The 13,782-nt window shown below is 37.2% G+C and overlaps 1 protein-coding gene across 1 annotated transcript in view; it reads left to right on the plus strand.

Annotated features, from left to right (window-relative positions):
• The window catches only part of LOC141901094 (cell division cycle protein 27 homolog), a 35,362-nt gene that overhangs the window by 17,258 nt on the left and 4,322 nt on the right, over positions 1-13,782 (plus strand). The window contains exons 10-17 of the mRNA XM_074788177.1: positions 50-312; positions 3,535-3,707; positions 5,258-5,410; positions 7,472-7,552; positions 11,838-11,965; positions 12,043-12,289; positions 12,741-12,815; positions 12,908-13,076. Of these exons, the coding sequence (XP_074644278.1) occupies positions 50-312; positions 3,535-3,707; positions 5,258-5,410; positions 7,472-7,552; positions 11,838-11,965; positions 12,043-12,289; positions 12,741-12,815; positions 12,908-13,076 (1,289 nt within the window). The remainder of the gene's footprint in view (positions 1-49; positions 313-3,534; positions 3,708-5,257; positions 5,411-7,471; positions 7,553-11,837; positions 11,966-12,042; positions 12,290-12,740; positions 12,816-12,907; positions 13,077-13,782) is intronic.

Here is a 13,782-nt window from a genome sequence, read left to right on the forward strand (position 1 = left end):
CTGCATAAAGATGTATTTACAAGTACTTGAATATTTATTTTGTTGGCAGTTTACAAAGTAATGTTCCAGTTGTGCGGCGTAGTTCAAGACTCTACAGCAGTGCCAATTCTGTGAAAGAAAACAACAAAAGCCAAAGCACCAAAACCCGGTTCGCCAGTCCGCGTGTACCCTCAAAAAAATCTAAGTCAAAACTGAGTAAATCGCAGCAAGAATTGAATGAGATCAACAAACTGGAGGCAACACCTGATACAAAACCAGCTACAATAGCCAGTGCACAAGCCCAGATGGTTCAGATGCAGAAACAATCGGCAGGTAAGTTTACAAGGCTGGTTCTTAGTCTTTTTTAGCCCATCTAGGACTTGAGTCCTAGCCATCTATTGCATTCGCTCTGTCCATCCTTCGTCCATTGGTTTGTAGATGGAATCTAGTCATTTCCAATTTCTATGATATCTTCAGCAGTTGATTTGGTTTTTGGGAGAAATTTTCATTTGCACTACAGAAAATTTATCTTCGACTTGTGCAGGGGCCAGGAAAAAATAGCTTGATCTCAAATTGGCACTGGGCATGGATAACCTTGATATGCTTATTAGGGTTTTCTGTTACATCACAGAAAACCCTATTGATATTCGCGTGTTTATTATCATTATTTGACAACTTCGTCAAAACTGCAAAGGCTTTCTTACCTTATCGCTGTTTCCGATACAATCCGTTTTATTTCATTTAGCTCACTTCGATCTACAGATACTGCATGGGAATTTCGATGAATCAACCTTACAAAAGCACTGTCGGGCCGTAAACTTCGAAAATTTAGCCCAATTCAATGAGGCGGCATATTTTTCTGTGTCCTCATCCTGAAATCCACCGCAGGCTGCTCGTCACTTCCATTATCAATTCTAGTATAAATAAACAAGTTTATTGCCGCAAGACTTCACTCTCAGTCGCGGTCTTCAAACACTAATTTTAACAATTACCTATTTTCTTCATCGTTACACTTTACCGATCCACGAGATATTTACTACTCTAAATGTTATACGCACTGTCGAGCTGTAAAGATCGATAAATCAACGTGAGTCTTTTCGTCGTTGTTCCGTGGATCCGCTGCAAGTTCTCCTTGCCATGAGAATCAAATCAAGTACAAATAAATTTATTACTCCCAGTGATTTGACCGCAGGCTTCAAACAGTTAGTCAAACAGTATTCTAATTACCTTTGACAAATTTGCTGGATATTTACTACGATGAATCATTTAAGTACCGGCGCCAGCCGTAGGCCGAAACTAAACACGCCCAACGGATGCAGCGGAGAAAAGCTGTAGTGTTGACGAGGTATCAAAATAAATGAATTTATAACTACCAGTGATACGGCCGCGGACCATATATCAATATTCTTTTTGTTCTACATACATACCGATTTTACCAAATCCACAGGTCATTAACTAAATACCTGTATATAACACATTCTTATCGTAAGCTGAACTCACACTTGCTATTCGGATTCAGTGTTTCCAATACCGCGGGTGATAGAAGATCGTTTCTAGGCCGCTTGAAGTGTTTATTGAGGTCCTACGCGTCCTTTGAGCCGACGTGCTTTACTCTTTCAAACAAACACAATATCATTGTTGCGTTTATAAACGGACACATGGATTGAACTTCAAACAAAATTTGCAATAGAAAATCCGGCAAGATTGCTAAGACACGTAGTACAAAAGATTTGTTTCCTTATCCGAAGATAAAATTTATTTTACATATTGAATACATGAGACCTAACCCTATTAAATAAAGGTGTAGGAATATGATGTTTAGGAGGGTTAAAGCGCAATAGGCCTAATAGCCTCTGTCCGGAGGCTAAAATGCTAAAATGAAGATTTCTTTTGAAAAGCTGTTAGCATTCGTCTGAGCAAGCTTTATAAACCAAAGTTTTTCATTTGAAATTTTTCATCATTAGTGAAACTTGTATTTTATAAATTCCTGATGACTTTAGTTACTACAAAGCCCTGGATGACAAGATCTCTTTTTCGTTCGAACAAATTTTTGTGTCAGGACTTTTTGTGTCGACAAAATTGATTTCGTTCAAACAAACTTTTTTTGAAAAATTCGAAAAGCTTTTCGTTCGAACAAAAAATATGTTGTTCGATCGAACAGAATTGTTTTCATTCGAATTTTTTTCTCTCAACAATTTTTTATGTCGGGACAAAAAGTTTTTCATTCGAACAATAACATAGCTTTTTATTCAAATTTTTTATATCACAACGAAAGGTTTTCCGTTCGAACAATAAGTAGGCCTCTATAATTTGATCGAACAGAATTGTTATTATTCGAAAAAAAATGTTCTTTCTCAGGACAAAAATTTTTTCGTTCGAAGCAAAAATATTTTGTTTGATCGAACAAAATGGATTCCGTTCAACATATTTTGTCGGGACAAAAAGTTTTTCGTTCGAACGAAAGGTATATGGTTTGATCGAAAAGAATTGTTTTCATTCAAACTAAATTTTCTTGTCAGAACATTAAGTTTTTTGTTCATAATGAGTAATCATCATTCGATCAAAATAATCTTCTCACTTGAACACAAAGGTATAATATGCCACTGGGTTTTCTTTGTATCCAATATCCATATTATACCTTAGATCTACTTATTTCCAAGAATAGACAGTTCTGTTGATTTCGGCCTCCTGTTTTCGATCGGAGAAACAACTGAGCCATTTAAGCGACCCATCATTGATACCATTTCCTAGAGGCTTGTTTAGTAATCGCTGATGAAGTGCCTTATCAAATGCTTAATCCATAAAGACTAAATAAGGCCTAACAATCGATTTTCCAGAGTCAAGTAACCATCTGGTCCATCCATGGTTACAAGTAAGACTGTTTGACTGTTTATAGACCTTCATTTTATAAAACGGTGTTGACTGTTGAACAGGATTCTAAATTCCCTTCACTTTCATAGCCTGGTGGGGGCCTTCATCCTAGTCAGTGTTCGACGCGAACAAGCCTGTGCAGAAAACCCATTATCGCTGCTTTGCAGCTATATTTAGCAATGTGCTTGTATTGTAAATTCAATCAAATTTTAATCAAGAAAGCATCAAATCCAAAATAACATCAAATCCAATTCAATTTATTCCGCATTCGGCCGATGAGCCAAAGAGAAAAATTTGATCATACGTAGGTATTTGTTCCTGCAATCTCCCTGTCAGTGTAACTTTCATAAACATGAAAGTACTGTCTAAATTATATTGAAGTGCAAAGTGTATTTTGTCATATATAACCCAAATATTGCATCATTCATGAAAAGCAGATAATACAGGCTGGCACTAGTGCTCCTTGGTGCTCTTATGTATATATGCTGTGCATATTTTGTAACGAAAATTGATCACAAATTCTTGCTCATGACATGTTCTATGATTATGCTGAGTTTCAAGGTCATTAATTTCTGTATTTGTTCACTAGGGGATGTTGAATATTGAATTGTCAGATTTTCAAGCATTTAAATAAATGGTCCCTGGTCCCTTAGTTCATTTCATATGATTGTTTTCTAATTGTAGTTGGTCTTATGGCACTCTTACGAGATATTGGTAAAGCGTATTTATGCCTTGCGCAGTATGACTGTAAGAAAGCTGTTCAACTGCTGTCAGAGCTTCCACCTCAACATTATAACACAGGATGGGTTCTTTGTCACATTGGACGTGCATTCTTTGAAGTGGCAGAATACAAAAAGGTACAGCTATGCTTATCACATAAATGAAAATATGACAATTAGGCCTATGCAATTTTCATTTCTTATCCATATTATGCTATTACGGCTATGATAAACATGTACTATGATTGTGGTGAATTTCGAGGCCATTGGTTAGAGGGAGACATCTTCCAAATGGTAGCAATATTGCTGATGATGATTTCATTTTGTAATGATTTTCTTATGATTCTCTTTTGTTATGATTTCTAAATCTAATGCCTGCTTGTAATTATTTGGCCAGCTGTGGGCTGCGCCTATTACTATACAAATGGAGCATATTTAGATGACATGGTTTCCAGATAAGAGGCTTTTTTCACGATGTAACTGAGCATATTTTCATACAAAGCATGTATTCAAGCGTTATCTATTCTCCAATTCCTAGGAAGCTTAATGTTGAAAAAGGGCCTTTTTAAAATTTACAGGAGGTTTTTCGCGGAAATCTGAATGCTAAAATACCAGTTTTAAATAGTTTTAAACTCCTTTATAATTTGCACAACCGAAGATAGGCCTATATCATTCACAATTTCGCAAGATTCGGGGAAAAATAGACATCTTTCTCATATCAGATGGATGACCTTGATATGCAAATTAGCCTTATGCTCGAATTGCAAATTCAATCAAATCTTATTTTGCAAAGAAATATCAAATCCAAGTCAATTTTACTTTATTGAACAGAATTGCATCAAATCCAGTTAAATTTTATTGCGCATTCAAATTTATTAGATGAATGGAAAAGATTGATCTGAGGTATTCGTTCCTACCATCTCATTGTTGGTGTTAGTACTGTTACTTATAAAACACAAGTGTACTGTGTAAATAATTTTGGGCAGGGAGTATTTTGACAATTATAACCCACAGATTGCATCATTTATGAAAAGCGAATGTAGTAGCAGGCTGCCCATAGTGCCTCTTATTCACATTTTAAACTATGCCTTCTCAAAGTTATTTAGGACCAAAGTCACATCAACATGAAACACCCCACCAAATAACTGATATGTCCTCCAAAAAACCTCAAAAGAATTTTTTATAGATATGCAGATATATATGTTCACCAACGGGGTATCGAATATTGAAATAATCTAGTATTTCCATTGTATTGGTACTACGCATATTTTGTGGCAAGAACCAAGAGCTGCGATTTACCGTACCAGAGTCATATCATGCCTCTCATTATCATGCCTAATAACTATGAGACTGTATAAAAATCACTTGTTACTAAAATGCTGTCGAACCGATGTTGTGGTAAGCAATGTGAGTCACTACCAGAACCAGAAATTTTTCACATTTACATAAAATCATTCGACATGGGCGCTATGGTCAGACCAAATTTGGCCCCTTACAAACAGGCACTGACCCTTAGCATCATTGTTAATGGTTGGCCTGGGTTTAAAACTACCTGTGTGATCGCAGCTGTGGCTTCATCAATAATTAAAACCAGGGTCCTTGTATGTTGATCTATTATCTTGTGTTGTAGTAGAAATTTTATTATAAACTGTTAGAAAATTGAATATTTTCTCACTTAACCACTCTAGGCTGAAAAACTTTTCTCTGAAGTCAGGCATCTTGAACCATATCATTTTGCTGGAATGGAAATATATAGCACAACTTTATGGCAGTTGGAAAAAGAGATGGAACTCTCAGCGTTAGCTCAAGAACTAGTTGACTTCGATAAAGAGAGTCCAGAGGTAAGTGTTATTGGCTAGCACACTATGCGCTACATGAATAATGAGTGGTGGTTATGTGTCAAACAATACCAGGTTTTAGGACAAGTACAGAATTGATATTGTAAATGGAAGCTGAAGTTTTCAATCATTTTAGAAACACATGTTCAACAACAAGCCTCTTTACAGTTGCTCTACCCTGAACAACCCACATATTGTGCCAAGCTGTAATATGTCATGCATAACGAACCAAAATTCCGAACATGAGCTCCTCTACTGACAGGGCAGACCATTGTATCAATATGCTGATATTTTCTTTTCAAAATTACGTTATGATTTGATATTTATATATTAATACGAAACTATGTACCAAATAGTGTCGCCGTGGAGAAGAATTGGGCCTTGAAATTTTGTGTGGTAGTCAATCATTGTATAAACTAATGCAACGGGTATAAACGGGTGTGAAAATATTTATAGAGGGGCCAAATGGAGGCAGACAAAATTTCAGCCAATCAGTAAGCAGGAATTCTAATTATAGACTCTTACTGCATCAAAACAATTCTACATACACGATCATTAAGCAGTCACAATGGCCCAGTTAGTAGAGCACAAAACTTGCACCTGATGGGTCAGGTGTGCGAGTCTGCGTAGCTCCGTACATATTTTGTTTACCTCCAATAGTTCCCGGTCCCCACAGGTACAGGTCATCAAAGCTCATAGGGTCTACACGATAGATGTTAAATGGCCCGACTTAATTCCATTGCGAATAAATTGAACAGTTTGAAGTTCTGAGTCAAAGGAAATCACCAGTGGAAATGTATTACTCTAAAAGATTTTCTAATGGTAATTTTCTTATTGGCTTCGCTCATACTAAAGTCCATATTGTCAGCTTACAAAAGCATTGTTCTTTCTCTTCAATTACAATACCGTAACAAGGAAAAGGTGTCTATTTATTACTATACAAATGGAGCGAATTTAGATGCTATTGTTTCCAGATGAAAGGCTTTTTCACCGTGCAACTGAGCATGTATTCATACAAAATCATGCATTCAACCGTTATCCATTCTCCAATCCCTAGGAAGCCGAATTTTGAAAAAGGGCCTCGTTGAAATTTACAGGTTTTTCGCGAAAATCTTAACTCAAAACATATCAGTTTTAAAAGGCCAATCAGAAAGCAGTCTCCTCTATGATTGGCTTAACCGTAGCAAACAGTAGGTGTTTATTTGAACCCGCGGTATCGTCTACTGTTTTACTTCCGGGTTTTATTTTAAGATTTGAAGTTGTATCTCAAGGATGTTTCCTGTGACATCACAAGTTGATTTAGTTTTCTGGAGGAATTTTTATTTGCACTACTGAAAATTCATCCTTGACTATTGCACATGGTTCAGGAAAAACAGCTCTCTCAAATCAGATGGATGACCTTAATATGCAAATTAGCCATGTGCTCAAATCGCTAATTCAATCAAATTTTATTCTGCAAAAATATCAAATCCAATTCATATGAGTGTTCATATCGAAGCTATAATCAGTGCTGCATGGAAAATCTGAAGTTGTGTACTGCCTTGTGATGTGTTAAACATTGAACATCTCTCCAAAAACCATTTCTGGAAAACTTCAGCAACCTATTTGTCGCCTATCAAATTATCCAAGCTTTAAAGTAATCGCTAGAAACTCTGGATACAAATCAGTTTATGTATCGATTATAAACGGTTTCTGTAGTCAGGGGCAGTCCGTGTCAAGTATTTTCAAACTTGTTTTGTACTGCAACCATCATGAATTCACCTGAAAACTTAAGATTCGATGCTATTTACGGATTGATTTCCTTCTGAATCAAATTATTACGTTTTGGCTGATGATTGGAAGAAACCTTGAGTTTACTAGACATTATCTAAAACAATTTTACACTTTATTTCTCGCTCCAGTTGTTAAGCTCCAGTTGTTAAACTCCAAACATTTGCTTCGGCTATTTACCGAAAGGTATCGATGTTGTAATACACATACATACATAGGACTACACAAACCATTCAGCTCTTTATCTAATTAGTTGTATCATAAGGAATTCATATCTTTTTTATACATTAAAAGGCTTGGTGTGCTACTGGAAATTGTTTTAGTCTGCAGAAAGAGCATGACACAGCTATTAAATTCTTCCATCGCGCAATTCAAGTAAGTACATATGTCTTTCCATCATTGTATTGGCTGTCCATTTCATCAATAGGAGTATCTAACTACTGTCTTCTTAGCATAAGAATATATCAGTGAGGTGGTTATGCAGTGTAATGAATGTATTGTTTCATATGGCGTTTGAATGAAAAAAAAATTTGAACAAATTCAATTTTATCTATCATGAATAATCAATAAAACTAAATTTTAATTAACTAATATTAAAATGGCAGTAATTTTGATCAGTCGTGTTTTCAGCTCATCACAGATTGGTTATTGTGTGTTCGCATTACTTTGACCATCCCCCAAAGCAATAATGGTCTCTGATGGTCTCTTGTGAGACCATTATTAGGCCAGCCGTAGGCTGAGCCTATTACTATACAAATGGAGCGAATTTAAATGACATGGTTTCCACACAAAAGGCTCTTTTGCTTGCCAAGTGAGGGCATATTCGAACAAATCACGTATTTAAGCGTAATCCATTCTCGGAATCGTAGCGAGCAGAATTTTGAAATAGGGTCTCATAAAAATGTTTTCTGCTTTTTTCACGAAAGTTAAATCGGGAAAATTTCAATTTTTATCAGCCAATCAGGAAGTTGTGTCTTCCCTGTGATTGGTTTATCTGAAAATATCAGCAGCTGTTCACGTGAATTATCGCGATTTCATTACTGGCGCTTTTGCGCATGACGTCATGTATCAACACGCGACAATACTTCCGCGTTCGCTACGTGTTCGCTGATTGGCCCATTTACTGGGAAATTCCACAGAAGCCTAATGTGGTTTGTTACAAGCGCTGTGATTGGCCCGACCCGATTCTGGCATGGCTTTAGCTTAGTGGGTTCGAATCCCTTGACTCGTGAAGATGATGGATCCTATCAATATCTATTGAAACAAATAAGTTTCCCGGTTGGGCAGCCGCGGATATCTACCGGAAGTGTTCCGGTTCGATATTTCGAGGTTTCTTTGAATTTTGGAGTGATATTGAAATCCGGTAAATACCAGCGGTAGATTGTGAAAACCCATTGCATGATATTTGTATTACTTAATCCACGAAAAGCGTCGGGGCCGCGCCAGGAGTTTTCGTGATTCAAGTAGCGCAATAGGCAATAGCCTACTTCTTCGTGTTCGTCCACCTCAATTTTCATTCCGCCGATCTCTGACACGGCTCTGTCCCCGTCGGCGCTGTGATTGCACTTTCGTACCACCAAAATTTTTTATTTCTATATCAGGGAGGTCTGGAGAATAAAAAAGTCAAAATTTGGATATCACATAGGCCTGATTTCATCGAATAAGTCGACCATGGTCATTACGTTTCCGTACTTATTACCACCTAAAACCGTCTGAACAATTTTGTCACAACCAACATTTCGTTTACAGAAATCAGGTGTTCACGTGAACCCGCGGTATCGTCTACTGTTTTACTTCCGGGTTTTATTTTAAGATTTAAAATTGTATTTCAAGATCGATTTCTATGAAATCTTTAGTTGATTTGGTGTTTGGGAGGAATTTTTATTTGCTCTACAGAAAATTCATCCTTGACAATTGCGCAAGGTTCGCGAAAAAAATGGTTTTACCAAATCGGGTGTATGACCTTGATATGCTAATTAGCCATGTGCCCATATTGCAAATTCAATCAAATTTTATTCTGCCAAAAAAATGTTAAATACAATTCGCTTTCCGAGAGTTAATGGTATGCTGCATGGAACAAAGTTGTTTTGAGATGGGTCTTGAAGCTATTGAGGTCGAGAGATAACCATCTAGATAGTTCGTGAGAGTTCCAAAGTTTTGAAGAGGCTTCAAGGTAACGTCTTGATATTTGGTTTATACGTGTATCTACCCTAGACACATCTTCAGGCCAAAAACTGGCCCTGTCAGATTCAAGATGGCCGACTGGCAGCCATTGTTGTTCGCCAAAATCAGCACTTTTTACACATTTTTGAAGTTTTCGAGGGAAATTTTGAAGACACTTTTATCAATAACCTTGATAATTCGTATATATTTGTTTCCCCCGTGGGCCCATCGGCATGAGAAAAATTGGGTCGATCGGACTCAAGATGGCTGTACTGTGACCTTTTTTGTTCCCAAAAATGTCAATTTTGGCCTGAATTCTGAGTACTGTAGCTTTCTAATGGTGTGCCATGTTTCATTGCAATTTGTAATGGGTATTCTTTGGAAAGGGATCTTTTATATCCGAGAGGGTATTTTTGACCAGGCAATTACGACGCACTTGGCGGCCATCTTGGAGTCATCAGTACTCATTCGTAGGTGGAAAAAAGTTTTTCCACATCATAATTGATACTTAAGCATATTTTGCTACTATAATCAATTGGAAAGTTGTAGCTCATGACGTTCTATGATCGAGGTGAGTTTCAAGCTCATCGGTTTTTGTTTATGGCCACCAGGGGGCGTTGAAAAATACAATAACTTAGTATTTCTATATTACATTCGTACCTATGCATATTTTGCTACCACAATCAATTGGAAAGTTGTAGCTCATGACATGGTCTATGATCTTGGTGAGTTTCAAGCTCATTGGTTTTTGTATATGGCCACCAGGGGGCGTTGAACAATACAATAACTTCGTATTTCTATATTACATTCGTTCCTGCTGTCTGTGTTAACACACGATTTTACTATGTAAATGATATTGAGCAGGGAGTGTATATTGATATAACCAACAGATTACATCATTTATAAAAAGCAAATCTGACAGGCTGGCCATTGTGCCCCTTGGGGCTCTTGTTATACTCCCCGCAATGGAAGTGTAGTCAGGTCATTCGTCATTGGATCTAAGATGGCCGACTGGCGGCCTTGTTTGTTTTCTTGGATGCTTGATACATGAAAGAGATAATGTCAGATAAACTTTTGAATGAAGCAGATTTGATAATGAAAATGTGTTTCAGATATGCATTTGGTGGAATGCTAAGCTCCTGCGCAAAGTTTCAAGGTCACATGATATTCCATGTGGCCACCAGGGGGTGCTCAATACTTGAACAAGTGATGACTTCAGATAACCTCATGAACAAAACATATTTCATTATGTCTCCCTGGTGGGGATTGGGGCACATGAGATTTCCACCCTTATTGAAAATGCAGGTTATGGGCCATCAAATATGGCCACCAGGGCAGCCATCTTGAATTTCTAGTTTCTCGGTACAGCCTTTCGTTTTTGATGGATTTCCACAAAAATTAGTGACTTAGTTTTGGCAGGTAAGATGTGCACCCCTATCGAAAATTGAGGTCATTGCCCGTCATTGCCAGAGCAACCATAATTTTCATGTTAGAACAATACAGCAGACATTTCTTGACTGATTTTCATCAAACTCAGTGTGAGGATTGGGGCAGATAAGATGTCCACCCCTATTCAAAATATAGGTTATCAGTCATCAAATATGGTCGCCAGGACAGCCATCTTGAATTTCTTGTTAGTGCGATAAAGCCTATAATTCTTGATGGATTTTCATGAAATTCAGTGAGTTGGTTTAGTAAGGTGAGATTAGGTAGGTCCCCTATTGAGAATGGAAACAACAGCCATCAAATATGGCCACCAGGATGGCCATTTTGAATTATATTGTTAGCAGAATGGAACCTACAATTCTTGATGGATTTACATGAAACTTGTTTTGAGGATTGGGGCAGGTAAGATTTTTGCCTCATTTGAAAATGGAGGTCATCATGCGTCCAATATGGTCGCTAGGTAGACATCTTGATTTGCTTACTAGAATGATACAGCCTACTATTCCTTAAATGATTTACATGAATTTTGGTGTGATGATTGCGGCAGGTAAGATGTTCACCACTTTAGTAAATGGAGGTCATCAGCCCTCAAATATGGCCACCAGGGTAGCCATCTTGAATTTCTTGTTTAGCATGATTCAGCCTGGAATATCTGATGGATATCCATGAAACTTGATGTGAGAGTTAAGACAGATAATCTGTGGTTAATCTGAGGGTATTTGGGTTGGCAGTTATGTAAGATAGTTAATCCATGCCAGATTCTGGCCATAGCAACTAACCCCTGGGTGGCCAAGAACTGAGACTGTAACCTATTTTAGTTGTGTTAGTGAAGTACAGAATAAATATCATCACTCAGCATCAAGAAACCAACGTGTTCGGACTTGTGACTCAGGCTCCCGGTCTTGTCTCAGCCTTTAGCCGTCCCTGGTCAACACTTATTGCAACCCACAACGCTGGTTTTATAAGTTACCACAATGAACTTCAAAATTACTCGTTACATGTATGTTGCATTGTAATTTGTTAATACATCTACCTATTCCTCTTTTTTAAGGTTGATCCTCATTTTGCTTATGCATACAATCTACTTGGACACGAGTATGTACTTACTGAGGAATTGGACAAAGCTTTGTCGTGTTTTAGAAATGCAATTAGAGTTGACCCACGCCGTTACAATGCTTGGTAAGCAGATCGAAATGTGATCAGATTGTTTATGGTATTTTCTAGAGGTATAAAATGATGATAATTTTCATTCAAAGGTATGGTTTAGGAATGATTTACTATAAGCAGGAGAAATTTGCGTTGGCTGAAATGCATTTCCGAAAGGCACTATCTATCAATCCACAAAGCTCAGTATTATTATGTCATATCGGTGTCGTACAGCACGCTCTGCAGAAGTCAGATGGTGCTCTTGCCACTCTGAACAAAGCCGTTGCCTTAGATCCTAAGAATCCGTTGTGCAAGTTCCATCGGGCTTCAATATTATTTGCAAATGATAAGCACAAAGTAAGTGGTTTACTTCGTTCCTGTTTTATAATTTTTGAAAATTGCAACTTACTAGTCCTGCTTCTTAATTAGGTATTAATGTTCTATGCTGTATTTTTTATTGGGCGTATATTATACAAATTGAGGCTATTTTTAGATTTCCATTTAGATTGTAATATTCGTGTAATATTCCTGCAATTTTCATTTTGGTATGGTTAAGCATTAATGTCAAAATTTATCTGTATGCAATTGAATATGCACCTGGCAAATGGTCGGGTGCGTTGTCCTATGACCCACTATCTCCATTGGAAACCCTGTTACTTTTCATAAATTTCTGCAAAAATCAATACCAGTAATCTTTTCCCTGATCAAGGTGCCAATGCTACCAGGCACATAGTTCACTAGTGAACAAAAGGCATTAAGTGTATTTCAACTAAAATCACTGATTTAACTGAGCATATTTTGTTTTCAGGAAGCCTTAAAGGAACTTGAAGAGCTGAAAGTTATTGTACCTAAAGAATCATTAGTTTACTTTCTAATTGGCAAGGTATTGAGAAAGCTGCTATCAAATAAGATGGAATATAATGTGTGAAATCAATACTCATTCGTGTTATATTACGTACATATATTGTTTCATAGGTTCACAAGAAACTTGGCAATATGCACTTAGCTATGATGAATTTCTCATGGGCAATGGATCTCGATCCTAAAGGAGCCAACAATCAGATCAAAGAGGCAATAGACAAGCGATATGTCACTGATGATGATGACGCTTATGATGTTTTTGGTCCTAGAGAGGATCTGGAAGGTGTGTAACATAATTACTGTGGCTATTTCCCTAGCATTAGCAGTCTATTCATGCTTTGGTTAAGGGAAGTCCATAGAATCAGGTATTTTCGCTCAGCTATAACTGAAATTCAGTGAAGCTGACGGTTTAGGTATAGCTCTTATCATCTGTCAGGCTGTCAGTCAACAACTTTTACTTTAAATCACAACTATTCCTACAGTTATCGACGAATGACTGAAAAAAATTAGAGCCGTTTTTTTATTTGGCCCTCAGGGGGTTGCCCTAGGGGGTGGAGCCTATATTTCTATGAATCGATACTAGTACTACAGTTTTTATCAGATCAAGATGAAAGATTTTCAGATTTCACCCACATGTAAGGCCCATTCTTTTATGAATCACTACAAATCCGGCCCAGTTGGGACTTACGTTTTCCTTTTCATAGAAATTTGTGATGGGTATATTTTGGAGGTGGTCATTAACGTATTCGACAGGTTTTTGCATAAGTCAATAGTTATGCAATTAGCATAGAGTGGATTTGACTGGAATTTTTGTGTAATGATGCAATTTTAAATTCACATGATTCTTATTTCACTCGAGTTTGCAAAATATATACCAATTTAATGAAAATCACTCATGTACTGTACACAAAGTACATGCTAATTTTTTCTACCCCTCTCCTAAAGTGTGTACCTTTTAGCAATTGTCAACAAAACGGGACACTGGTTTC

This window comes from Tubulanus polymorphus, chromosome 1, assembly GCF_964204645.1.
Source record: "Tubulanus polymorphus chromosome 1, tnTubPoly1.2, whole genome shotgun sequence".
In the NCBI taxonomy this organism is placed as follows: Eukaryota; Metazoa; Nemertea; class Palaeonemertea; order Tubulaniformes; family Tubulanidae; genus Tubulanus; species Tubulanus polymorphus.